The following is a 26511-nucleotide window of genomic DNA, read 5'->3' as shown; positions in this document are numbered from 1 at the left end:
AAAGAAAGAAAGAAAGAAAGAAAGAAAGAAAGAAAGAAAGAAAGAAAAGAAAGCAGATATGTGCCTATCTCTTAGATGAACTTTCAGCTTGTTTAGATAAATTATTTCAAACCTTATCTCTAACTCTTCTCCATTCTCTTGGACTTCCTATTTTCATGCTCTCCTTAGCCAACTATAAAGTGCCCTTCCCTTAGCTTGGTCACATAACAAACTTTGTCATCTTTCATGTTTTAGCTCTGACAATCCCTCTTTCTATGACACTTCCCTTAACATACTGAAGTGACATTAACTCTACCCAATTATCTGGTGTGACTGATACTGGCCAGTCAGCTTGCTGAGGTAATCCAATTATTTGCCTGTACTGAACAGAGTGAGACAAAAATAAAGTGAGCACATAATTTGTGCAGGAAGACCATATATACAGGTAGTCAAATAAGATGGACACTACTATTTAATCCTACTTCACAGTTAATTAGATGTTGTACCAAAGAAAAGGATGTTAAGTTGTCTTGGCATGTTACTTAAATTTAGAATTGTGTTTTTAAAAAGTACTCAGTAGTTAAAAAAAAAAAACTACTTTTCAAAGAAAAAGTACTCTGGGTTAAAACATTTGGGTACTGTATCTGAAACTCATTTGCCTCCTCTTCTTACATTGTCAGCAATCAACTTTCTGAAAAAGTTCAGATATGCTGTAATTATCACTTAATTTTAACCCAGGCACACAAGTTAATTTCAAATAAAACATGGCATAAGCCACAAGATTCAGACTTAATGTTAACAAGACGTTCTTCTTTCTAAATGAATTGACTGAATGCACACACTTAAAATGAGATGTGTAGGAACAGATTTCCACAATGTAAGTGGTGTCATGACAATAAATTTCAGCTCAATAGCAGGAACTGCCCGGCTTTATCTTTACATCCTTTAGCAACCAGCAATGTCCAGCAGATTATAGGTACTAAAGTGTCATTTTAAATAATTTTCTCAGTCATAAAATTGCTCCTACAACACAATATATCCCCCTTCCCCTAAAAAAAAAAAAAAAATCCATAATATTAGGGGCCCCTGGGAGGCTCAGTGGGTTAAGCCTCTGACTCTTGATTTCCGATCAGGTCATGATGATCTCAGGATCCCAAGAGCAAGCTGCACCACTGGCTCCGGGTTCAGCGGGAGTCTGCTTGAGATTCTCTCTGACCCTCCCCTCACCTGTGCTCTCTCTCTAAAATAAATAAATAAATAAATATTTTTTTAAATCCGTATTTTATATGGCATGAACTCTATAAATGAAAAAGTATTCGATTATGCTTGAAATGGACTTACTGGGTTTAAATTCATTTGCACTCCTGTTTTATACTCCTACCCTGGTGGTGGTTTCATCCTCCCGTGTTTGAGTATGTTCTCAAACGCAAGGATCTAAGGCTCCAGATCCGTATTCCGATGAGAATTACAATCCCTAGAGGCCCTGGGTGCTTCTGCCAGGCCGCCGGTCCTTGGAACCGCCCTTTAAAAGTTGATGTGAGCGAAGCCACGCCCTCAGGTGGCCGCGGCGCTTGCGCACAGTAGCGAAGACGCGACTCGGGGCGCGGCTGAGCTCCGCGGGGCTTTGGCCTTGGCGAGCTGGACCTGAACTCTGGGGCGGCGCCAGCGGCTGTGGCGATGTGACCGCGCCCCACCGCGCAGGGCTCACCCTCGGAACTCATCCTGGTTCTGGCTGTGCACCCTGTCTCCTTGCAGCCGAGAGCCACTTCCCCACCTCTCCCACCACTCCCCCCCCCAACCGGCGTCAGCGCGTGTGCGTGTGGTGGAGGCGGAGCCCGCGGTCCCAGGACTGGCGGTGGGCTGATTCCGCTTTCCTTTCGTCTTTCTGTCTGTGGAGCTCAGGTGTGAAGTGACCGCACGCGTAGGACCCGGCGCTCAGAGGGAATGAGCTTTGCTTTTCCAGTGAGGTCTTAACCTCGCTCACGGGAGTTTGAGATCTCCATCAGCCGCAGTTTCGGAAGTAGTTGGGGTTTATGTTATTTTTTCGGTCGGTGGAAGATGTTGGCATTTATGTTGGCCTCTGCGCGAGTTTTTTGCTGGCAACTTAAATAACTTATTTTTCCTTAGAAACACTATTTTCCCCCTCGGGCTCATATCGTTATTTTCCATGACTGATCTTGACGACAATATTTGCAAAAAATATATAAAGATGATAACTAATATAGTTATATTGAGCCTGATCATTTGCATTTCTCTAGCTTTCTGGATTATGTCTATGACTGCAAGCACCTATTATGGTAAGTATGAATGTTCTGAGTTGTTTTTCTATAATCTGATTGGTGGAATTGAAAATTGTATCATTAATGAAATCCAAAACTTGTATCTTCTGAGTGGTTGTAAATTGTTGTGTTTACTTAACTTCCACAGCCTGAATTTAATTTACCAGCATTAAAATATAAGCACTACTTTGTACATTTAAGAGCCTTTAAGAAACACTGCCTCTGATAATACTGATTAAGCATATTTCAAAATACATTTTTATGTTGTGTGTAGTTATTACATCTATCTTCATGAGAAATTAGTGAAATGAAATACAATTTTGTAAAGCAATTGCAGTGATGCTTTTAGTAAGAATATTTGTAACTAGTTTATCAGTTTTATGTATCCTGTAAAAACAGCAGTAAGAATAAAAGGTGCTGTAATGTTTCCATTCGGAGATTTGGAGGATTTGTCTGCTCTTTGGTCACTTCAAAAGAACAGACTTCCTTTAAAATCTGAAGCCTCACCGCATATACATAAGATACTCTGGACTCAGACCTTTACAGTTTTGAAGACTCCCTAGAGCGTAAGTATGCCTTTACAGAAATTTCCTTGGTACTCCTATAAAAATGGAGTACTGTTCAGCTGAAAAGAAAAAATGAAAAGTCGAGTGAGAAAGGGATTGCCATTTCAGACCTTAGCCTTTTGCAGAGACATGTGAATAATCCGAATGGGTGGTCTTCAGGTTCATTCATAATGATTCACAGTAGGGGATGAGGGTTTGAGGAGAAGAGGTATGAGAGAAGATTCTCGTTTGTGCTGGTAATAACTATGACTTGAACTCAATGGAATAAACCAGGATTTGTAAACCAAAGTGCCTCTCTGGAACCAGGCACCTGATCTTTACATCTTAAACAGTTGAGAAGTTTTCATTTTCAGAAATAGAATTTTTGTTGAACATTTGGCCCGCTTTATCTTCCATTTTCCCATTTTTGATAGAAACATGGGCTCTAGCAATAGTTCACATTTTTCTTCACTATACTCACTTAGTCTTGGTGTCTAGGAGTCAGGAATGGTGGGAACTTTAAATGAGAAAGCTGACTTGTCTAAAGGGGGTGGCCTCTTGCCACTGTGGTCAATTCTGCCATGTGGGCCTGAGCATCCAGTTTTTTTTTTTGTTTTTTTTTTTAAAGATTTTATTTATTTATTTGAGAGAGAGAGAATGAGAGAGAGCACATGAGAGGGGGGAGGGTCAGAGGGAGAAGCAGACTCCCTGCCGAGCAGGGAGCCCGATGCGGGACTCGATTCCGGGACTCCAGGATCATGACCTGAGCTGAAGGCAGTCGCTTAACCAACTGAGCCACCCAGGCGCCCCCCTGAGCATCCAGTTTTTAAAACAGAAGCCAGGGTTCTGGATTTTTATATGAAACCTCCTAATCTTTAAATATTGACTCCCAATGGTTTGAAACCATTATGCTAGCCAAACAAAAAGAAACATCTGTGAGGTGGATGCAACCTTTGGAAAAATCAGTTGCTAATTGTTGAATGGAGATGTGTAGCCTGTAAGAATGTTACTTTAAAAAATAAATCTCTCTGAAAGGCAGAAAGAAGAAGAATTGGATCCTGCTAAGAAAATAGTTTGCTCTATACAATTCTTGAGATTTAATACGTGCCTCTTTTCCAAAACAATGGGGAACTAGAGTCATTTCAAATCTCCAAATATGTATGAAATATCAAAACTTGGACAGGACTTACTTGGTCATTCTCCAAAAGGACTGTCTCTCTGGAAATACACAAGTCTCAACATAGTTATTTTACTTTGGTGACTTCATCTCAGTTTCTCTACTTATGACAATATTTTAATCCAGAATGCAGTTATCAAAGCTTATAGCCAAGACTAACCTGTGAATTTAATTTTTTAGGTAATTTACAGCCTATTTCTCCTTGGCGTTGGCTGTTTTCTGTTGTTGTTCCTGTTTTGATCGTCTCTCATGGCTTTAAAAAGAAAAGTCTAGACCACAGTGGGGCTTTAGGAGGTATGTGTTTCTTTTAAAAGTTTATATAGTAAGTGCTTGCTTATATAATTTAAACTCATGTTTTCTAAATTCTGAACATATGAGACTATAAATCCCATTATGTATTTTAGATAATGATATTTATTGCTCAGCATTCCTATTCTGTCACAATTTCAGATACTGACATACTCAGTGCAATGTACAAATTTAACTTTGTAATTGATATCAAGTAGATTAATAGGATAGATTTTTGAGTTCCTGGATTATTCTGCTCTTTTAGTTGTATTATTTGCTAGCAGAAACATTGGAGCACTCCTGCTAGGTGTACAGTGGAGGAGCTGTTGGAAAGAATCACTCTTGGAAATTGCTATTAGTAGCCTCAAGCAAAGCAGTCCAAACGAAGTATCCTAGATTTATTTTTCAGAACTGGGTTAGGGATATGCCAAATTTTTGTTCTTTTAGGACATTTATTGAGCACTTACCATATGCCACTCTTCTAGAAACTGGGGGTATGGCTGTGAACAAGAACAAGGTTTCAAGTTCTTATGGAACTTTCATTCTTTAGAACAGTTAGATTACAAAATACATAAAACTTTTTATATAATGATAAAATTTATGAGAAAAATTAAGATAATAAAGTGTGTATGTTGGGGGTTGTGTGCATTCTTTTGTAGATAGGGTCAAGCATAACCCTTTTCTCCAAGGATGTAGTTTTGAACCAAGACCTGAAGAAGCCAGCAATGACAAGGTCTGAGAGAAGCAAGTTCCAAGCTGACAGAATAACATGGGTAAAGACCCTGACATATACCGTGGCTTATTCGGGTGTGAGAATAAGGCTCATTTGACTGGAAAATAGTAAAAAAAAAAAAAAAAGGAACATAGAAAATTAAAGAAATAGGCAAGGACTAGGTAATAAGGAGGCTTATGGGACACAGTAAAGATTTTTTTTTAAAGATTTTTTTATTTTAGCAGAGGGAGCATGTGCGTCTGAGCAAGAGCTCATGCGAGGGAGGGGCAGAGGAAGAGAGAGAATCCCAAGCAGATTCCCCACTGAGCACAGAGCTTGATGCAGTGCTCAGTCTGGGATCATGACCTGAGCTGAAACCAATGCTCAACCGACTGAACCATCCAGGCTCCCCACAGTAAAGATTTTATTTCAAACTAGGTGGAATCTCACCTCAAATCAAGGGGGTGAGATGATCTGGTGTGACATTGGGACTTACATATACTGCCAGTGTTATAAGCCCCAAGACATGAGGATTCCCCCCCAAATACTACACATAGGATGAGATCACTACAGAATGATGATTATTTAAAACTGGCAGGTCTTTTTTTTTAAGATTTTATTTATTTATTTAGAGAGCGTGTGTGTGGAGAAGGAGGGTCCGAGGGAGAGAGAGAACGTTTTTTTTTTTTTAAAGATTTATTTATTTATTTATTTGACAAAGAGAGACACAGCAAGAGAGGGAACACAAGCAGGGGGAGTGGGAGAGGGAGAAGCAGGCTTCCCGCTGAGCAGGGAGCCCGATGCAGAGCTGGATCCCAGGACCCTGGGATCATGACCTGAGCTGAAGGCAGATGCTTAATGACTGAGCCACCCAGGCACCCCAGAGAGAGAGAATCTTAAGTAGACTCTATGCTGAGTGCGCGGAGCCCAACACAGGGATCCGTCTCATGACCCTGAAATCTTGACTTGAGCCTAAATCAAAAGTCGATCACTTAACTGACTGAGCCACCCAGATGCCCCTCCTAGAACCGGCAGGTGTTGAAGCCATCTACCCAACCTTCAAAATACTGCTGGTCATTAGCCCTAATTTAGCACTGTAAACACACTCTGCTGCCACTGTATTCACATAGAGCAGAGGTTTCTCAAAGTTTTATAAACTAGAGCACGCCTTCGTGGAGGCAAAATAGCATGATGAATAAAAGAGCAAGTGCTAGAATCAGGCAAGATGAGTTTGAATAATAACTTAACCTCCCTGTGCCTCAGTTTTCTCTGGTGAAATGAGATCTTTCTTTCTTTCTTTCTTTCTTTCTTTCTTTCTCTTTCTTTCTTTCTTCCTTTCTTCCTTTCTTCCTTTCTTCCTTTCTTCCTTTCTTCCTTTCTTCCTTTCTTCCTTTCTTTCTTTCTTTCTTTCTTTCTTTCTTTCTTTCCTTCCTTCCTTCCTTCCTTCCTTTCTCTCTCTTGATTTTATTTATATGACAGAGACCGTGAGAGAGGGAACACAAGCAAGGGGAGTGGGAGAGGGAGAAGCAGGCTTCCTGCCAAGCAGGGAGCCCGATGTGGGGCTCGATCCCAGGACCCCAGGATCATGACCTGAGCCAAAGGCAGACGCTTAACAACTGAGCCACCCAGGCACCCCTGAAATGAGATTTTTAATATCCAACCTAAAGAAAGATATACAATGAAGTTATAACACCTTAAACTTAATGGCATCTTCACTTGCAATAGTACGCTCCAAGGCCTTGAGAAGAGCCCTAGCAGTGTGCTCGCAGGGTCCTATGGATTTGTAAATTTTACAAAGCTAAAAGATATTTTTGTATTTGTTTTTTTTTTTAATTTATAAGCTTCAGGCCCTACAAAACCTTGATCTACCTCTGATTTCATTCTTACAGGTTGCAGTAAGAATTAAATCAGATAATCACTATGAAGTTCTTAACTCAGGAGTACCTGGGTGGCTCAGTGGGTTGAATGTCCGACTCCTGATTTCAGCTTAGGTCATAATCTCGAGGTTGTGGGATCGAGCCCTGAGTCAGGCTTCTCACGGAATCTGCTTGTCCCTCTCCCTCTGCTCCTCCCCCCCCACTCGCGTGTGCGCTCGCTCGCTCGCTCGCTCTCTCACACATAAATAAATAAATATCTTTTAAAAAAATTCTTAGCTCAGTGCGTAGACAGAGCCAACATTTATTGGGCACCCATTATTATGCCCAGCTCTTAAGAATCGTGCTAATTTTCTTTCTTCATAATTGAGAAACATTGTTCAAGGACTTTTTTTCTTCTTTGGGGTAGTTGAGAGTTGCAGTTAACTGACATATTGACATTTTTATATTTTATCTTACCATATAATCAACATTAGGAATGGTTATGATTTATCTATTTAGCAAATGCTTATGTTGTGCATACCATGTACCAGGCACTGCTGTTGGCACTTTGGAAGTATTAACTCATTTATAGCAAATAATTTGAGCCCCCTCTGTTTGAATATAATCACACAGAGTTATGCTTTGTTAAAAATGTCATTTCTCAGGTAGTCTTGCCTTGGTTTTTATTGTTCTTGATGTATAGAAAGAAGAGTCAAGTCCTTCTTGAAATCTGTCTTCCTCTGGTTTCCCTGTTGTATATTGCCCTGCTTCTCTTCCTTTTCTGATCTCTTATTTTTTTTTAAAGATTTTATTTATTTATTTGAAAGAGAGTGAGCAAGAGAGAGAGTGTGTGCATGTGGGCACAAGCTGGGGGCAGAGGGAGAGGAGGAAGCAGACTCCCCGCTGAGCAAGGGAGCTCAATGTGGGGCTCAGTCCCAGGACTCCAGGATCGTGACCTGAGCCGAAGGCAGCCGCTTAACTGACTGAGCCACCCAGGCATTCCTCTACTTAGGTTTCTTTCCTGCTACCATTTCCTTTTCTGCCTTCTAGCCCTTGGGCCTCTACTCCTCTCCTACCTAGCTTGATTTAGATTTAGAAGGTATGTATTTGAATTCTAGGACTGCCACTTGGCTGTCTCTGTGAACTTTACCACATTACCTAACTCCTTGAAGCCTCAATTTCTTCATCTCTTATGAATTAGTTCCTTATGGCTTATTGGTGAGGCTCAGACAAAATAATGTATGGGACAGTACATTTTTTAAAGCTACAAAGCATTATATAAACATTCACTGTTAGTGATTTATTATCTGCTTTCAGCCATATTATAAATTTCCTGAAGACAGGGAGTGCATCATATGCTTCTGTGTCTCATGCTTTGAATATGTGCTTAGGAAATAATGTACACTGATTTTAAAACCTCTGTTCTTTTTTTTTAAAGATTTTATTTATTTTTCAACAGAGAGAGAGACAGCAAGAGAGGGAACACAAGCAGGGGGAGTGGGAGAGGGAGAAGCAGGCCTCCCGCTGAGCAGGGAGCCCGATGTGGGACTCGATCCCAGGACCCTGGGATCATGACCTGAGCTGAAGGCAGACGCTTAACGACTGAGCCACTCAGGTGCCCAAAACCTCTGTTCTTTTTCTAATCATTTCATTCCATGAATATTGGTATCTTTTGTTTAAAGGTTTTTTTTCCTTAAGGACAAAAAACTAATGCTAGTTCAAATTATACAGTACTTGGGAATACTGTCCTGGAGAATGACTACAAATCACTTAAACTCTCAGCGTTGTACTTTTCCTATATGTAAAACGAGAAGGAGTGATCTTATCTACAGCATTGACTCACCGTGAAGAGTCATCCGTGTGAAAAGCTTAGCACAGTACCTGGCACACATAATAAGTATTTTATAAATGTTAGTTATTGTTACTGTTCTCCTTCCATTATTACTGTTCACAGTCCTAGGAATTTTAATGTGGTTTGCCATATCATGCCTTCAGGGTGCTTGGGATTGAGAAGAGTTTCAGAACTCCCTCAGGATCTGGGTGTTAAAAGAGTCCCCCATGACACAGGAACACATACCTCAGTGTTGATAGAAGAGGGGAGGGGTTGAGGCAGTGCTTAAGATGGACACAAGTGAAGACGTCTGCTCTCTTTGATTTTTTGAGAGAGATTATTTGGGAGAGATTGAGAGAGAGATTATTTCTAGAATGAGGAGGATCACATGAGGGGATATATGGGAAAGTGACTATAAACTGTAAAGCACTGTGTAGAGGATTTGCTCCAAGGAGGTATTATATAGTCCAGTTGTTCATTGTGTTCCTTTGAATTTAGTATGGACAATCTGGTCATCGGATTTTTGACTTGACAAGTTATTTATTTTTTTTTAAAGATTTTATTTACTTACTTGTCAGAGGGAGAGAGCACAAGCAGAGGGAGAAGCAGGCTCCCTGCTGAGCAAGGAGCCCCATGTGGGACTTGATCCCAGAACCCTGGGATCACACCCTGAGCTGAAGGCATACACTTAACTGAGCCACCAGGCATCCCTTGACTTGACAAGTTTAAATTTAATTTCACTTACCAAGACTATTCAGCTTAGTTGTTTCCTATTTTTTTTTCAATCATGCATTTAACAAATGTATAGTTAGTGTCTCCTATATGCCACGCACTGTTCTGGGTACTTAGAATTTAAATCCCATTGTCAGAGAGCTTACAGTTTTAGTCACAGGACACAGATGATAAAAGAGATGGGTTTGAGGCATTTAATTCCCAGAACTATATGCTGTAAGTGTAGTGGAAGTGCATGCAAATGGAGAATTTTCTAGAAAGGCCAGTGGTTGTGCTTCACGTAGTCTCACAAGAGTGGCCTTGCCTCTTTGGGTCACCATAGTTAGGTCTGGTGTTCAGTCTCTCTGAAATAGAAGCTTTGTTTTGTCACGTACCCAGAGTTGATCAGACCTAAGAAAACCAGTTTATGTTGCTCATTGTCACATGGGACTGGTATATGAGTCAGAATGCCACTTTATTAATCTGATAAAATACAGACTAGTTGGGGTACCTAGCTGACTCAGTAGAGCATGTGACTCTTGATCTCAGGGTCATGAGTTCAAGTCCCCCACATTGGGCTCGGGGCTTACTTTATTTTTCTTTCTTTCTTTTTAAAGATTTTATTTATTTATTTGAGAGAGAGAGATCGAGCACAAGCAGGGGGAGCAGCCGGCAGGAGGGGGAGAAGCAGGCTTCCCACTGAGCAAGGAGCCCAGTGCAGGGCTCAATCCCAGGACCCTGGGATCATGACCTGGGCCAAAGGCAGACACTTAACGGACTGAGCCACTCAGGCGTCAGGGCCTACTTTAAAAAAGGATAATAATGATAATAAAGTGTGTCTTTTAAAAATATCTACACAACTAGTCAATTGCAGACTGAAATACAAACATCACTGTTCGGGCATGCTCTGTTGTAGTCAGGCCATTTGAGAAGTCAGAGTATAACTAGAAAAATTTCTTTGGTGAGTACTAAGTCTGAGAAACAGTCGATATTATACCAGCAGGCCAGGTCTAGGATCCAGAGGGGGTCCCACAGGACTGGCCAACGGAGTCCCTGGCTGTGTGCAGGATAGAAATCCAACATGAGCCAGCAGGAAGGGAAAGCAGTGTTTATTGAAGATATAGAGAGAGTGCAGATAGAGATAGTGTCTGGGAGACTCAGGAAAGGAGAGAGAGTCCCATCTTTGTTTGGGGTCTGGGGTTTTATTGAGGATTGTGGTTCGGTGTGTGTCCCCTCTTAGGCATTCAGGAATCAGTAAGAACAAAGACAAGGGCCCAGATGTTACTCCTTGGCATCCAGATGTTTAGTGCCAGTGGTCTGGAATATGCATGTGATAGCTTCCTCGGGTCATTCTCACCTGGTCCTTCCTTAGAAGTTATCTAGTCTAAAGGAATCATTAACTCCTGTCCCTTACAAAGAGGACATACAGTATTTGCATTATGAGGCATGTATAAAGTGGGGGCTCAGGTCCTAGCAAGAATAGAAGAAGGAAAAGGAGCAAAAGCAGAATTTTATGGAGTCCTTCAATTTCCCTGTCTCAGATATTGCAGATACTTAGGTCAAAGGGTCTCATCCCTTGTACAGGATTCAACAAGTCTGCCAACTTCTGGTTCTTTGGCCTTTGTGTTCTGTATTTCGGGTTAATTGATTCCCACAGTCTTTCTGTAGGTAGATTACCTGTGATAGAATTTATTAGATTTGACTTTATTAAATTATAAAATTTTAGTCCTGCCTTTCCCTTTTCTGCCTCTCAGGGTTATAATACCCAGGTCACCTTAGTTGAAATTTTTGGTATAAGTCTACTCCTGCTATCAGAGATGTTTGTAGACAGTGTTGTTTTACTTCCCCATATGGCTCTGTTAAGTGCAGAATTTACGTATTTAAAATTCAGTAGGCAGTAATAATTCTTGAATCTTGAAGTGCTTTGAGAGCACCCTTTTGTTATGCATATCAACTCTTATCATTCACAATTAGAGATTCCAGAGGTGGTTTGGGGGAGATGTAATAGACAGGAACTGGAGACAGCAGTTACTGATCTAAGAGTTCAGACATAGCTAGGAGTTGCAAAAAATACCAAGATATGTTTAGACTACACAAAAGAAATCATTCTTTCAGAGTACATTGCCTTCAGTTTATTTCCTCATTCTGAACCTGGCATCAACATGAACATTGATCACTTCATGTGGTATTTTAAGGTGATTGAAGTAAAAAGGATGTAGATGATTTGTAGCATTTCAGTGTAGGGTGTTTTAGGGCCACCGTACTCTGAGTTTGTTTAAAGACAGTGGAACGGGGGCACCTGGGTGGCTTAGTCGTTAGGCGTCTGCCTTCGGCTCAGGTCATGATCCCCGGGTCCTGGGATGGAGCCCCACATCGGGCTCCCTGCTCTGGGGAGCCTGCTTCTCCCTCTCCCTCTGCCCTTCCCCCTGCTTGTGCTCACTCTCCCTCTCTCTCTGTCAAATAAATAAATAAAATATTTTTTTTTTAAAGTGCTTATAGGGGTGCCTGGCTGGCCCAGTAGGTAGAGCATGTGACTCTTGCTCTTGGGGTTGTGAATTCAAGCCCCATGTTGGACGTAGAGCTTAACTTAAAAAAAAAAATGTGTTTATAAGTTGGAAAGAATACATAGAGAATGCTACCTTTTATGTAAAGAAGAAAGGAAGATAAGAAAACATTCATTATGTATACTTTATAAAGAGAAACACAGGAATGACAAACTAAGAAACAATATTTACAAAGAATGGAGGGAGAGCAAAATAGGAAGAGAGGGGCAAAGGGACCTGGGAGAAAGTGACCCTTCTCTGAGTATACCTTTTTTTCTAAGTTTGACTTTTTTTTTTTTTTAAAGATTTTATTTATTTGTTTGAGAGAGAGAGAGTGAGAGAGAGCATGAGAGGGAAGAGGTTCAGAGGGAGAAGCAGACTCCCCACTGAGCGGGGAGCCCGATGTGGGACTCGATCCTGGGACTCCAGGATCATGACCTGAGCTGAAGGCAGTCGCTTAACCAACAGAGCCACGCAGGCGCCCTCTAAGTTTGACTTTTGAAAGCATGCTAGTGTTCTACATATTTAAGAAATAAAATAGTAAGGATAGGAAAAGGGAAAATCTAAAACTGAAAGCAAATTAAAACAAATGAACCCAATTGTATTATAAATCAATACTATAAGCCCACTGGAGGGAAAGAAAGAAAACTTATGAACATAGCATTTAATTATATTCTTTCAGTCTTGGGTTAAGGGAAAGGGAGAATGGCAAACAAATCCTAAACTATTTTAGTGTGGTTCTAAAAGTTTTAGATGTGATAGGGGATTGAAAAAAATGAGTGAAATCATCATTGTTGTTTGAAGCCAGGTTCTTAACATGGAATGGGGAAAAGCAAGAGAAAACCTATAGAGATGGGTTGTAATTGGAGTTATTAGTGTGATCTTGTGATTTCTAAAATACGTATATATATATATATATATATATACATGTATATATGCACATGTATATGCATGTGTGTATATTTGTATGCTCATATATATATGTGTGTGTGTGTATTCACTTGCCCTGTCCACAAAAAGCAAATATACCCCAGTAGCAATGAGCATACTGTGAGCCTAGATCTTGACCTTCAATATCCTTCCCCACTAAAATGAACCAAAGCTCCTCAGAGAAATAAATGACTGGTTCCAGGACTGGGGAAAACTAGGTTTGGGAAGAGCTTAGAGCATCTTGTTACACCAGAAAGAATGGAAGTGTGAAAAGGAAGAAAAAATATGGGGTTATGTCACATGAGAAGTGAGCTTATCTGTTTTGTCTGGTATTATTATAGCCACCTCTGCTCTCTTTTGGTTACTGTTTGCATGGAATATCTTTTTCAGTCCTTTTACTTTAAGCCCATTTGTGTCTTTAGATTTAAAGTGAGTTCTTTATAGACAGCATTGGACTATGTGTTTTTATTTTGACAATCTCTGTCTTTTGATTGGAGGGTTTCATCCCCTTACATTTACTTTTTTTTTTAAGATTTTTTTAAAAGTAATCTCTGCACCCAACATGGGGCTTGAATTTACAACCCTGACAGGATCAGGAGTGACGTGCTCTACCAACTGAGCCAGCCAGGCACCCCTATTCCCTTAGAATTAAAGTAATTACTAAGGAGAAACAACTTATTTTTATCATTTTGCTATTTGTTTCTGTTTCTCTCATAGTTCTTTTGTTCCTCATTTCTTGTATTACTGTCTTCTTTTGTGTTTAATTAATTTTTTGTAGTGAAATGTTTGAATTTTTTTCATTTCCTTTTGTGTATATTTTGTAACTATTTTCTTTGTGGTTACCATAACAATTAAATTTAACATCCTAAAGTTGTAACATTCTAATTGGAATTTTTGCCAGCATAACATCAATAACAAACTCTCTTAATTTTTCCTATACTTTTTTTTTAAGATTTTATTTTTTTATTAGAGAGAGAGAGAGACAGCACGAGTAGGAGGGGCAGAGGGAGAGGGAGAGAATCTCAAGCAGACTCCATGCTGAGTGTGGAGGCCAATGTGGGGCTCAATCCCAGGACCCTGAGATCATGACCTGAGCTGAAACCAAGAGTTGGATGCTTAACTGACTGCGCCACCCAGGTGCCCCTCTCCTTTACTTTTGAAAAATAGTTTGGATATAAGCTTCTTGTTTGACAGGTTTTTTTGTTTTCTTTGCACACCTTGAGTATGTCAACCCAGTGCCTTCTGGCGTTTGGCCTTCTGGCCTCCAAAGTTTCTGATAAGAAATCTGTTGATAATCTTATTGAGGATCCCTCATATGTGATGAGTTGCTTACCTCTTTGTTTTCAAGATTATCTTTGTCTTTGAACAGTTTGATTATAATGTGTCTCGATGTGGCTGTCTTTGAATTCATTCTACTTGGATTTTACTAAGCTTCTTTCTTGCATGTTTATATGTATGTCTTTCATCAAACTTGGAAAGTTTAAAAAAAATAAAACTTGGGAAGGTTTCAGCCATTATTTCTTCAATTAATTTCTCTGCCCTCTTTTCCCTCTCTTTTCTCCTTCTGGGATTTCCCACATGTGTATGTTGTTCTCCTTGATGGTGTCCTATATGTCCCTCAGGCTCTGTTCACTTTTCTTCATTCTTTTTTCTTTGTTTTTCAGACTGGATAATTTCCATTGCCTGTCTTCAAGTTCATTGATTCTTTCTTCTGCTTGCTCAAATGTGCCTTTGAATTTCTACTGACTTGTTTTCAACGCCAGTATTTCCTTTCAGTTTCTCTTTAGATTTCTGTCTCTTTATTAATATTTCCATATTGTTCTCTCGACTTTCTTCATGTCTTCTTTTAGTTCTCTGAGCATCTTTAAAACAGTTGTTTTGAAGTCTTTGCTTAGTAGGTCCACCATCTGGCCCTTAGTGACAGCCTCCATTGATTTTTTTCCTTTGAATGGGCCATACTTGTCTGTTTCTTCATATGCTTTGTGATATTTTTGTTGAAAACTGGACATTTAAATCTAATAATGTGGTAACTCTGGAAATCAGAATTTCCTCTGTCCCCAGGTTTTGCTCTTTTTTGTTTTATTTTGTCTTGTTTTTGATTGTTGCAGCTGTCTCTGTGCCAGGCATCAGCTTGAGGTGTAAACCTAAGATCTTCCCAGTCTTTTCTGAGCCCATACCTTTCCCTGGGTATGCACTAGGACTTTCTAATTTTCCCCATAAATGCAGTTTCTTTTGAATGTCCTAGTCTTTAATGTCTGGCTCTCCAAAGGAGGAAAAACAGAAAAATGAAGGGGGGTTGGTGTTGATCCTTTAAATCCTTTGGAAGTCCCTTCAGCCAGACAAGAAAGGGCTTGCAACAGTGGGGAGTGGCATGTAACAACGGCTTCCAGCCTCTGTGTCTATACCTCCATAATCAGAAGCCCCAGTCGTTGATCACAATACAAATCCTGATATGTGGAAGACAAGTCCTTATTGCCCAACCTAGCTCCCATAAGCTGTGTGCAGGCTGAACCTAAAGTTCCTGCCCTGCCTGCCCTGGGGCTGGGAGTGATAGATGGATAGCTGCTGCACTCTTAAGAACCGAAATTGACCAAAATTAACTGCAGTTTCCCTTCCAAGCCTTCCCTTGAAAGTTACAAGCCTTCAGTAGACTCCAGAGCTCCAAAATAGTTTTGTCAGACAGATTCTGCCAGTGCAATTGTCTAGGTGGGCAGACAGATTTCCTGGTGCTTCCTACTCTTTCATCTTCCCCAAATCCTGTTTCATTCATTTTTGTAGTATTAACTGACCATTGTGGTAATAGAAACAAGGATACTCTGCTACCTCAACCACCAATTTTACTCCTAAGAACATTTTCAAAATTTGTAACAAAGGCCTTTAAGGATTATCTGAGTCATTTGGGTGAGGGGTGGGGGGACACAGAGGGAGAGGGAAAGAATCCCAAGCAGGCTCCATGCCCACAGCCTGACACCCAGCTCAATCTAACAACCCTAAGGTCATGACCTGAGCCCAAATCAAGAGTCTGACACTTAACCAACTGAGCCATTCAGGTGCCCCTATCTGAGTAATTTAAGAAGCTAATTCCAGCAGATGTGCATTTTTCTCAGTAGAATTACCTAGAGGGGAGCACATGGGTGGCTCAGTCAGTTGAGCATCCAACTCTTGATTTTGGTTCAGGTCATGATCTCAGAGTTGTGAGATCAAGCCCTGTGTCAGACTCCTCATGCAGCTGGGAATCTGCTTCTCTCCTTCACCCTCTCCCTCTACCCCTCCCCCGGCTTGCACATGCGGTCATGCATGTGTGCGCTCTTGTTTATTCTCCTGATTAGACTGTAGGTATTATAAGCCTTCCTTGAAATTGGTCACTCATGGAAAAATGAAGGATGTTCCCTTTCTTCTTTGCCCAAATAAAAGAAACAAAAAAGAAAGTCTGAAATTCTGAAATCACATTTATAGAAAGTATTCCATTTTTAATTCCACATAAAATCCAGGATTATTTTCCTAGATTTACATAGTAAAACATAGCTAAGAAACACTATCTCCATTTTCTCACATAGTTTATGAGGCTCAGCAAAAGAGCATGTGAAAGTTCTCTGAAAAGCATAAAAGCTAGCCTGCAGGTAGAAAAAAAAGATCCAGGCTATGAGAGGAAAATATAAAAATTAGAAGCTAGAAAGACTCTACAATCTTTTTTTTTTTTTTAAAGATTTTATTTATTTATTTGAGACAGAGAGAATGAGAGACAGAGAGCATGAGAGGGAGGAGGGTCAGAGGGAGAAGTAGACTCCCTGCCGAGCAGGGAGCCTGATGCGGGACTCGATCCCGGGACTCCAGGATCATGACCTGAGCCGAAGGCAGTCGCTTAACCAACTGAGCCACCCAGGCGCCCGAAAGACTACAATCTTAACCTCCCTGGGAAGATCCACAGTTAATTTGGAAAGTAAGCTATCTATCCAAATGTTATATATAACATATATAATATGCACTGTTTAATAATAAATAACTACTATTTAGTGTGTTCTACAATTTGATTATAAAAAGTATGTTTATAATAATAATGTATTCATATATTCATTGTTTGAAAAGAGGTCAAAATATGGTAAAAAATGTATCTTAATTTAATCAAACCAACATTTAGTTTACTATTTGGTAATACCTGAACTGGTAAAAATGAAAATGTTTTAGAAATGTACATTTCAGGGCGCCTGGGTGGCTCAGTTGGTTAAGCGACTGCCTTTGGCTCAGGTCATGATCCCGGAGTCCTGGGATCGAGTCCCACATCGGGCTCCTGGCTCAGTGGGGAGCCTGCTTCTCCCTCTGACCCTATCCCCTCTCATGCTGTTTCTCTCTCTCTCTCAAATAAATAAGTAAGTAAGTAAATAAATAAATAAATAAATAAAAAGAAATGTACATTTCAGGTTATAATGTAAAAAATAACTGAAAAAAATTCCATTCTTTTTTTCACAACATTAATGTATGGACTGAGTATAATTCTGTGTATATATGTGTTTCTTTCAGGGCTTGTGGTTGGATTTATCCTAACCATTGCAAATTTCAGCTTTTTTACCTCTTTGCTGATGTTTTTCCTTTCTTCTTCAAAACTCACTAAATGGAAGGGAGAAATAAAGAAGCGTCTAGATTCAGAATACAAAGAAGGTAAATGAATTATGTTTGACATCACTTATTTCATCCTAAGATATTATAAGCTTATAGTCAGAACATGTTTAGACTGTTGAAACATAAATTTTGTATGAGAACAACTTTTAAGTAGTGGCCTAATTTAGTTTATCATTACTTCACCACAATAGTAACAGAATTTTAGAAGCATTAAAATCTATCATTAATTATTCTAAAACAATACAGAATGTAGGCAAAGGTACCATCTGACTTTTAGTCATTTTTAAAATTGTAGTCATTTTTCTTTCCTTAAACTTTAAGTTGCTGTAACTGTGTGATTTTCCTTCTGAGGAGAAAGCATTTCTTGTCCCTTTTATCTACTTGTTTGTAGGCGGGCATAGGAATTGGGTTCAGGTGTTCTGTAATGGAGCTGTGCCCACTGAGCTGGCCCTGTTGTACATGATAGAAAATGGCCCCGGCGAAATCCCAATAGATTTTTCCAAGCAGTACACTGCTTCCTGGATGTGTTTGTCTCTTCTGGCTGCACTGGCCTGCTCTGCTGGAGACACGTGGGCTTCAGAAGTTGGCCCCATTCTGAGTAAAAGCCCACCAAGGCTAATAACAACCTGGGAAAAAGTTCCAGTTGGTGAGTCTTTGTTTAACTTTCTTTAAAAAAAATTAAAAAAAAAAATGAAATGAACCAAAAAAATCTGACTTACTGCGTTTCTTACTTAAGAGCCTTTTAAGAATTTTAGTTAGTCTCCTTAACTGGAAAATTGCTGTCGGCTATTAAATTGATGATAAGAAATAATATTTGCAGGAAATGTTAGCAAGTCCTAGATAAACAGTACAGAAACAGAGACATATCAGGAGAGGAAAAGGAAGAGAATGATAAGAGTGTTTCTTGAGGACCTATTATGTGGTTAGTGCTTTAACATAGATCTCAGTTCCCTGTTACCATTACCATCAACTACTACTAACAATACATTTTTGTCTTTGTCATCACCTACCCTTCCCTTCTTATTCCCTTCTCCTCCTTGTCTAGACATCCCCCCCACTTCTTCCTCTTCTTTTTCTTCCTCATGTCCTTTTCATTTTTTCTCTTCATCATTATTGTCATTATCCTTAATACCCTTAATATTCATGTGAATTGGTTCTTTTATTATTTCTACCTTACTAACAAGGAAATTAAGAGAAGTTAAGTAACTTAACTACAGTCATGTAACTTAGAAATGACAGAACTGGGGTGCCTGGGTGGCTCAGTCATTAAGAGTCTGCCTTTGGCTCAGGTCATGATCCCAGGGTCCTGGGATTGAGTCCCACATCAGACTCCGTGCTCAGCGGGAAGCCTGCTTCTCCCTTTCCCACTCCCCCTGCTTGTGTTCCCTCTCTAGCTGTCTCTCTCTCTAATAAATAAATAAAATCTTAAAAAAAAAGAAGAAGAAATGGCAGAACTAAGATTGAAACCAGGCAGTTTGGCTCCATTGAACCATTCCCCTGCATTGCTTAGCATGTCATGAGTTAATGAGGAGAAAAGACTCCTTTTTAACTAGACCTATAGTCTTTGGATTGTATGAAAGAGAACCTTTTCTTTGAATTAGTCTTGATAAGATGGGTACCAAATTTTTTTTTTGCTTTCCTTGATTTTATGTGTTTGTTGATTCTTAACCAGATTATTTTATCTGTGTTTTTTCTTCAGGGACCAATGGGGGGGTCACAATGGTGGGCCTTGCCTCCAGTCTACTTGGTGGTACCTTTGTGGGCATCACGTACTTCCTCACACAGTTGGTTTTCGTTAATGATTTAGACATTTCTGCTCCCCAGTGGCCAATTATTGCATTTGGGGGTCTGGCTGGATTACTGGGATCAGTTGTAGACTCATATTTAGGAGCTACAATGCAATTTACTGGTAAGAACATCACTTTATTATTGCAACTTATTGGTGTATTAAATGGGAAAGAAATGTGGGGGAGAAAAACATGGCAATGAAAACAATCCCAAAGACAGAGGAAATCAAGAGGCCAGGAATGACGGACAGTCTTTTCTACAATTTTGATTAAAAAAATTTTTTTTTTGTTAAATTAATTGAAAGAGAAGTAGTCCCACAGAGCGATGAGTAGAAGCTGTGTGGGGAGGAAACATAGTGATAGTGCAGGATAGTGATAGTGCAGGAAACAGATGCTTTTGCTTTGGGGACTTCACCTAATCCCAGGGAAAGCAGAACATTTGAGATCAGATCATTTTAATGCTGCACCTTCCATCTGTTTTCCAAGTCCATTCGAGAGAGAATTATTGTACTATGTACACATATGACCTATTTTTCTACTGTGACATAATGCTTTCTGTCCCCACTGAATTTTTAGCCCCACTCAAGATATATGGGAGTTGGTTTTCCCCAGAATTTTCTATGCTTTGCTTCTGAGGCTCTCTTGTCATTTCAGTGTACTGACATATTCTGTTAGGTGTGTATTTCCTCCACATTCTGACCAACATGTTTTCTCCTTTGACTCATAGTTAAGAGGCTGGGAGTTTGGGGAGTTTCCTTGTGTACAGTCCTTCCAGTTCTCTTCATGTGCCAAGATACTATTCTTGCCCTCCTGCTTTGCTCCCCACCTATCACAATGTTTGTTCTCTCAGATGCATTTATCTAAATACTAAGGAGGAAGCAGTCTGATTTTAGTTCAAGCTAAAGGTCACTAACTTTACACACACACACACACACACTCTCTCTCTCTCTTCCCCTCCCTTCCTGTGTTTTTGGGGTTTTTTGTTTGTTTAGGAACCTAGGTTTTATTCTACACTGGGCTCTAACTGGGGAAGTTTCTGATCACATTGAGTGGGCTGAAAAAATTAATGTAGGCTGCGGGAAAGATTAATTCCTTCGGTAAATTCTTTGTGTGCCTCCTTTGTGGTGGCACCATGCTGGGTCCTGGGTTTCCATTGCAGAGGCTGAAGACATGATCCCTATTCTCAGAGACCTCACAGGTTGGTCTTGGAGGCCTAATCTTCTAGTTTCATGCTCTCTCTGCTGTTAATGTTCTTCCTTCTTCCTGTGAAGGAACTCCAGCAGTGTTGAGAGAACAGTATTGAGGTGTACTAAAACTCACATTTCAAAAAAATCCTTAGTAATCAAGGGTTCCGTATCTCTCACTGTATAATTATCCACTGAAGGTAATTTATAAGTGGTTGAGACTCTTTCAAAGATTGTATTCTTTGGAGGAGAAAAGCTAATTTGTTTTAAATCAAGTCATTTGGATCTTCCACCTCACTTGCTTCTTCTCCACTCCAGGTTTAGATGAAAGCACTGGCATGGTGGTCAACAGCCCGGCGAATGAGGTGAAGTACATAGCAGGAAAACCGATTCTTGATAACAACGCAGTGAATCTGTTTTCTTCTGTCCTCATTGCCCTCTTACTTCCAACTGCTGCTTGGGGTTTTTGGCCCAGGGAGTGAACTTTTTTCATTTACAAAGATTGAAACTGCAGTAAATTTAGCTAATTTTGCAATTCCAAATTTCATCCTAAGAAGAATCATTGTAATGGGCAAAGAGGAAATACCAGCTCTTCCCATATTCATTGTGATGAAATTCCACATTTTTCCTCTAACTCCCTTGTAACAGCTAACATCTTTGTAGTGAAAGATAAGTGTACATAGAATTTATTCGTATTTTTCTTCTGCTGAATAGAGCTTCGTGAGCAATGAAGCTATACTATCCCTAAATATTGCTGTATGTTGGACTAAAAGTGCAATACCACTTGTGCCAGTTACCGAAATTTTAGTTTTGGGTGGTTTAAACTGATGTGTGTGGAAGCCTGGATAAGTGTAGTCCTCACTTCTTCCATTACTTGCCATTTCCACTTGTGAAAAGTATGGAGTATGGTTCTTAGTGAGCTACTCCACATGTGTTCTTCCTTCCTCAGGGTTAGTAATGAAAAAAAAACTAAATTTCTTTTTCATATGACCATTAGAATGCATGAAAAAAACTATTTTTAAGTAAAAACAAGAGATTTATCTTCTATCGAAAAAATGTGCACCTTACTTATATTTCAGTTGATTTTTGAGCAGAAATTATCTTGAATTTAATATTTTTAATGTATTTTCTAGCTTTCTTTGAAATTTGTGTAGGGATCTGTTACTTTGGCACCCTGAACACTTAGTCACTGGAAAACTATTGTAATTATTTTTTTATTTGCTACCTAGAATTCATTGGAAGATGCTATGATTTCCTATTCTGTGCTTAACTTATGCTCTCCTGTACAATATAGAATCAACTAAAATGAATTCTACTTTTCTGTTTGTTCTTCAGTGTGATTTATTGTATGCTAAAGGAGTTTGATATGGTATGGATTATTTTGCTGAAAGTATTTAAAAATATTTCTCATGTGATTTCCATAATTCCCCCCCTTCTTTTGAATTTAAATTTAAATTGACGAGAGATTCCATGAATAAGCCACCATTATTAGAGTGGATAAAGCTTAGACTTCTTTACTTGTGACTACTACAGTGATAATTGAGAACTGAGTTGATTCTGGAAGAAAGAAAAAAAAAAAAGCAGTTGACACCCTTAATCCTTAATCCAAGCAACAGAGGGAGTCTCTATCATTGGTTTTCACCTTTGGGTATACATTGAAATCACCTGAGCATCTTTTAAAAGAAATATTTGTGTCTGGGCTTCACTTCCAAGGATTCCAATTTACCTGTTCTGGGGTAGAGCCTGGGTATTAGGACTTTTTAAGAGCTCTTGCAGCACGTGAGAATTATATAGGGCATTTTTTGGTTTTTCAAGATTTTTTTTTTTTAAGTAATCTCTACACCGAGCGTGGGGCTCAAATTTACAACCCCAAGATCAAGAGTTGCATGCTCTACATGCCAGCCAGGTGTAGAGCATTTTTAAAAACACGTGCCAAGGCCCCTGTCTAGACCAAATAAATCAGAATATCTGAAGGTGAGGCTCATGCATAGGTTATTTATAGAAAGCTCTCTAGGAGATCTAACTTTAAACAGGTTGAGAACTAAGTCAGAATGTCCTAAAGCACTATACATAAAAGAAGCTTCAAAAGAGTGGGACTTTTCATTTTATGCAGACAACTATTAGTAGCAGTGCTGTATGCTGTCTTTATGCAGTAATAGTTTCTAGTAATTATACTATGTCTTATAGCTACATCACTTACCAGATCATTTCTGTGTCAGTTTTTGATGCAGCCTGTTTATTCCTATAGCTGTTCCAACATGCCTTTTCTCTTTTCATGGTGACCCATCCTCATGACATACCATGGAATAAAAATATAAAAAATCTTTGGGTTTGATAGTATCACCGTATCATTAACAGGTTAGGGAAATACTGCTTGACAAGCCTTTATTTGAAAACCTAGGGCTAGTTGTTTTAAAATCAAAATTTTCAGATTTTAGAAAACAGAGTACATATATTTTACTCAAACTCTCAAAAGAGTCTTAAGATAGCAACCATTCTCAAATACACTAATATTTCTATGGTGAATGTATGAATAGCACCACTAAGTGTGGTAACTGAAGATTATAAAGAGCCTCAGGTCAGGTCAGTTTTGTCAGCAAATTTAGGAAGAAACTTTGTTTTCAGAGCCTTTTTTGGATATGAGAATTATAGATAAGGAATTGTGGCTCTTTTTGCTTTAATCTTAGCTGTATTTTATTATAACATCCTTTGTAATTGGATATTTAGCTCAATCTATTCTTCCTCTTTACTGAGTGAACAATTTATTTTAAAAACACTTACATAGAATTCCACCTAACAGTATAATAAAACAGTATGTACTGCCTACCTAGGCAACCTAAGGGTGTACATACCATTTCTTAAAACACTGTTAGGCAGTAGAGGAGAGGAAGGTGTATGTGGCTCAAGGCTTTTGAAGCTTTTGAAAGAGATCTGAAGACTTAAAGGAGTCCAGGAGAACAATGAATTGATACAATTGGTCATTCCATTAGTTTTTCTCATTACTTGGGTTAATGTATGCCTCAGCCAAGGTGCATATATCTCTTTCTTGTTTCTAACTCCTATATATGTAGGATGCTGCCTTCAGAAATGCCAACCCCATCCCAATTAAAGACCTAGTATAGAGAAAAATCATGCAAGGTGAGGTATCATAAACTTTGCCTTAATGCCTGTAGTATTAACAGATGCTCCCTGTTATATACAGTGCGTATATTGGAGCCCAATCATCTGATGTCCCTGGTGTTTCATCTGCTGTTCTGATGTCATCACAATGAGAAAAAAAGTGCTGTAGCCATCAAATTTCAGGTGAATTGTACATGCTTTAAAGATGAAAACACAATTATGCAGTTAAATGATTTAATCTCCTAATGGAGTATCTGTTGCTGTAATTCCAAATGGTCCTGAATATTTTTAAAAATATAGATGTTCAGTATATGTTTGTTAAATTAGGTTGTTTGACTGTAATCAGTGTTTCCTTTAAGAGTCACTGAAAGTTGATAATCAGAACATTTTTCTGGAGGAAAATCAAAAATAAAACCAGTCTGGCTACCTGAATTTCTGAGGACTGTGATGATTCCAACATTTCTCAATCATGTGATGTGCTATTAATGGTTTGGGAACTAATGAGTCAGGAAATGATAGTAAGGGCAAGGCTCCTAAAATTGTTTTCTCTGCCAAGACTAGACATGTTAACTCTCATTCATCACCCCTTTCAAAATTTACTTTATGCATGTGGCAACTCTTTTTATGTTTGGGTTTGTTTTTGTTTTTGCATTTCTTTTTTATTTTTTTAAGGCATCTCTACTCCCACTGTTGGGCTTGAACTCACGACCCCAAGATCAAGAGTTGCATGCTCCACTGACTGAGCCAGCCATGTGCCCCAGATTTATTTTCTTTTTTAATTAATATTTGATTACTTATGTAACGAACTGAATCTATTCTTTTAATTTTTTTAAGATTTTTTTAAATTTTTATTTGAGAGAGAAAAAGATTGAGTGTGAGCGTGCACAAGTGGGGGGAGGGGCAGAGGAAGAGGGAGAAGCGGACTCCCTGCTCAGTGGGGAGCCAGACACGGGCTCAGTCCCGGGACCTGGGGATCATGACCTGAGCCAAAATCAGACACTTAACCAAGTGAGCCACCCAGGTGCCCCTATGCTGAATCTATTCTTTTTAAAATATTAGAATATTAGAGATAAAGCTAAAATATCCTTTTGCCTCCACAACTCAATAAACCAAACCTTCTACCTTCCCCCAAATAACTACTGTTAGAAATTTGAGATATTTTCTACACAATAATTGTTTTGAGTATATTTTCAAATCTTTTTTTTTTTTAAGATTTTATTTATTTGCCAGAGAGAGAGAGCATGCACAAGCAGTGGGAGCGGCCAGCAGAGGGAGAAACAGACTCCCTGATGAGCAGGGAGCCAGACGTGGGACTTGATCCCAGGATGCTGGGATCATGACCTGAGTTGAAGGCAGATGCTCAACCGACTGAGCCACCCAGGCGTCTCTGTTTTGGGTGTATTTTAACACACATTCTTTTTAATCAATGAAACTTTGTTATAATTAATACCATTTTGCTGCTTTAAGTTGGATGCCTACATTCAAGAAAAATCTATTAAGGAAAAAAGGTTAGAATATACCAAAATATTAATGTGTTCTTTCTAAAATTTCTACAATCCAAATGTGTTTCTTCTACCAATCAAGAAAATACTCAAAATAATCTCTGGAAATTACCCCTCTTCCCCATCTACCCATCCCCATCATTGTTTTAAATGGTATTCCTTATTAACTATCTTATTAGCAATCAATTAAAAGAATAAAATGGGGGCACCTGGGTGGCTCAGTAGGTTACGTGTTTGCCTTCAGCTCAAGTCATGATCCCAGGGTTCTGGGATTGAGTCCTCATCAGGCTCCCTGCTCAGTGGGGAGCCTGCTTCTCCCTCTCCATTTGTCCCTCCCCCTGCTTGTGTGTGCTCGCTCGCTCTCCCTCTCAAGTAAATGAATAAAATAACTTTTTTGAGATTCCCAATCGTGAAGCCTGAGGCAACAGTGTAATCCAGTCGTTAAAGGCTTTAACCGTAGGGGCCCGTGGGTGGCTCAGTAGGTTAAGGGTCTTGGGATCGAGCCCTACATCTGGCTCTCTGCTCAGAAGGGAGCCTGCTTCTCCTTCTCCCTCTGCCTGTCACTCCTCCTGTCTTGCTCTCAAATAAATAAAATCTTAAAAAATAAAATGGGAGTTGAGTATAATATAATGAAAAGTAACTGGATACTCAAAGCAATACTTTAATACCTTCACTTTTGGATTGTTGCAAAAATTAATATAAGTATCACATATCTCTACCTGTGTGGTATATATTTTCAAATTCTGATCTTAGCTGTTTGCATTTGGAATTATACATGGCAAACACCTTTGACAAAATTCTCAACACGTTGTCGTGGAGTTCTAGAACAAAGAACCTTAAGGAATAGTCTCAGCTCATTGCTCAGAACTGAAGCTAAAAAATATGTATACCATCTCATATGAGTGAGTGTATTGTTTTCTAACATGAATGCCTCCCTACCTTTGCATACACTGTCCTTTCTGCCTGGAATTCCTTCCCCTCTCTTCCCTTATTGATACTTCAAACACTGGCTTAGTGGGACTTCCTCCAAGAATCTTCTCAGGCTGAATTAGGTATCCCCATACACATTCTACACTTTAACTACAGCAGCTACCACACAACATTTATTGATTCAGCATATTAATACTTAACCTTTTTCTTCAAACTACTGTTCTCCCCATTGCTAAGAACTATGTATGTGTTCTTAGAAATGCACATGTAGAAAAAGCTTTAAACATTTCTTTGGGACTAAATACAGTTTTTAAGTCCATTTGTGGAGCTAGAATAATAATAGGGATTCTATTATTTTCTCTTAATCACATTAGGCTACAATCAATGTTTTAAATAGCGATACCATATAGGATTAGGGGCACCTGGGTGGCTCAGGTGGTTAAGCATCTGACTCTTGATTTCGGCTCAGGTCATGATCTCAGGGTCCCGGGGTTGAACCCTGTGTCAGGGTCCCCACTCA

At 39.3% G+C, this 26511-nt stretch overlaps 1 protein-coding gene across 2 annotated transcripts; it reads left to right on the top strand.

Moving 5' to 3' along the window:
• The first annotated feature begins 1502 nt into the window (after nt 1-1502).
• Nucleotides 1503-23991, top strand: TMEM19 (transmembrane protein 19). 2 transcript variants are annotated; one of them, XM_021678655.2, is made up of 7 exons: nt 1503-2276; nt 4161-4274; nt 17370-17507; nt 17860-18114; nt 19168-19377; nt 20758-20804; nt 23642-23991. In XM_021678655.2, exons 1-7 carry the CDS (start codon nt 2147-2149, stop codon nt 23666-23668), a joined length of 921 nt encoding a protein of 306 aa, XP_021534330.1. In that variant the 5' UTR covers nt 1503-2146; the 3' UTR covers nt 23669-23991. The 2 variants fall into 2 exon arrangements, with proteins under 2 accessions (XP_021534330.1, XP_021534329.1); XM_021678654.2 differs by having other exon boundaries at nt 20758-23991.
• The last annotated feature ends 2520 nt before the right edge of the window (nt 23992-26511 follow it).

The sequence above is a fragment of the Neomonachus schauinslandi genome, chromosome 5, assembly GCF_002201575.2.
Source record: "Neomonachus schauinslandi chromosome 5, ASM220157v2, whole genome shotgun sequence".
Classification (NCBI taxonomy): Eukaryota; Metazoa; Chordata; class Mammalia; order Carnivora; family Phocidae; genus Neomonachus; species Neomonachus schauinslandi.
The sequence above is the reverse complement of the archived record's forward strand: the minus strand, read 5'-3'. Positions and strand labels throughout refer to the sequence as shown.

What these genes read in the sequence shown, in the direction of transcription:
- TMEM19 (XM_021678654.2), top strand. Translation starts at nt 2,147, where the DNA reads ATGACTGATCTTGACGACAATATTTGCAAAAAATATATAAAGATGATA. An exon ending in CCACAGTGGGGCTTTAGGAG is followed by an intron (nt 4,275 to 17,369) that starts GTATGTGTTTCT and finishes TGTTTCTTTCAG; the next exon opens with GGCTTGTGGTTGGATTTATC. An exon ending in AGCTACAATGCAATTTACTG is followed by an intron (nt 19,378 to 20,757) that starts GTAAGAACATCA and finishes TCTCCACTCCAG; the next exon opens with GTTTAGATGAAAGCACTGGC.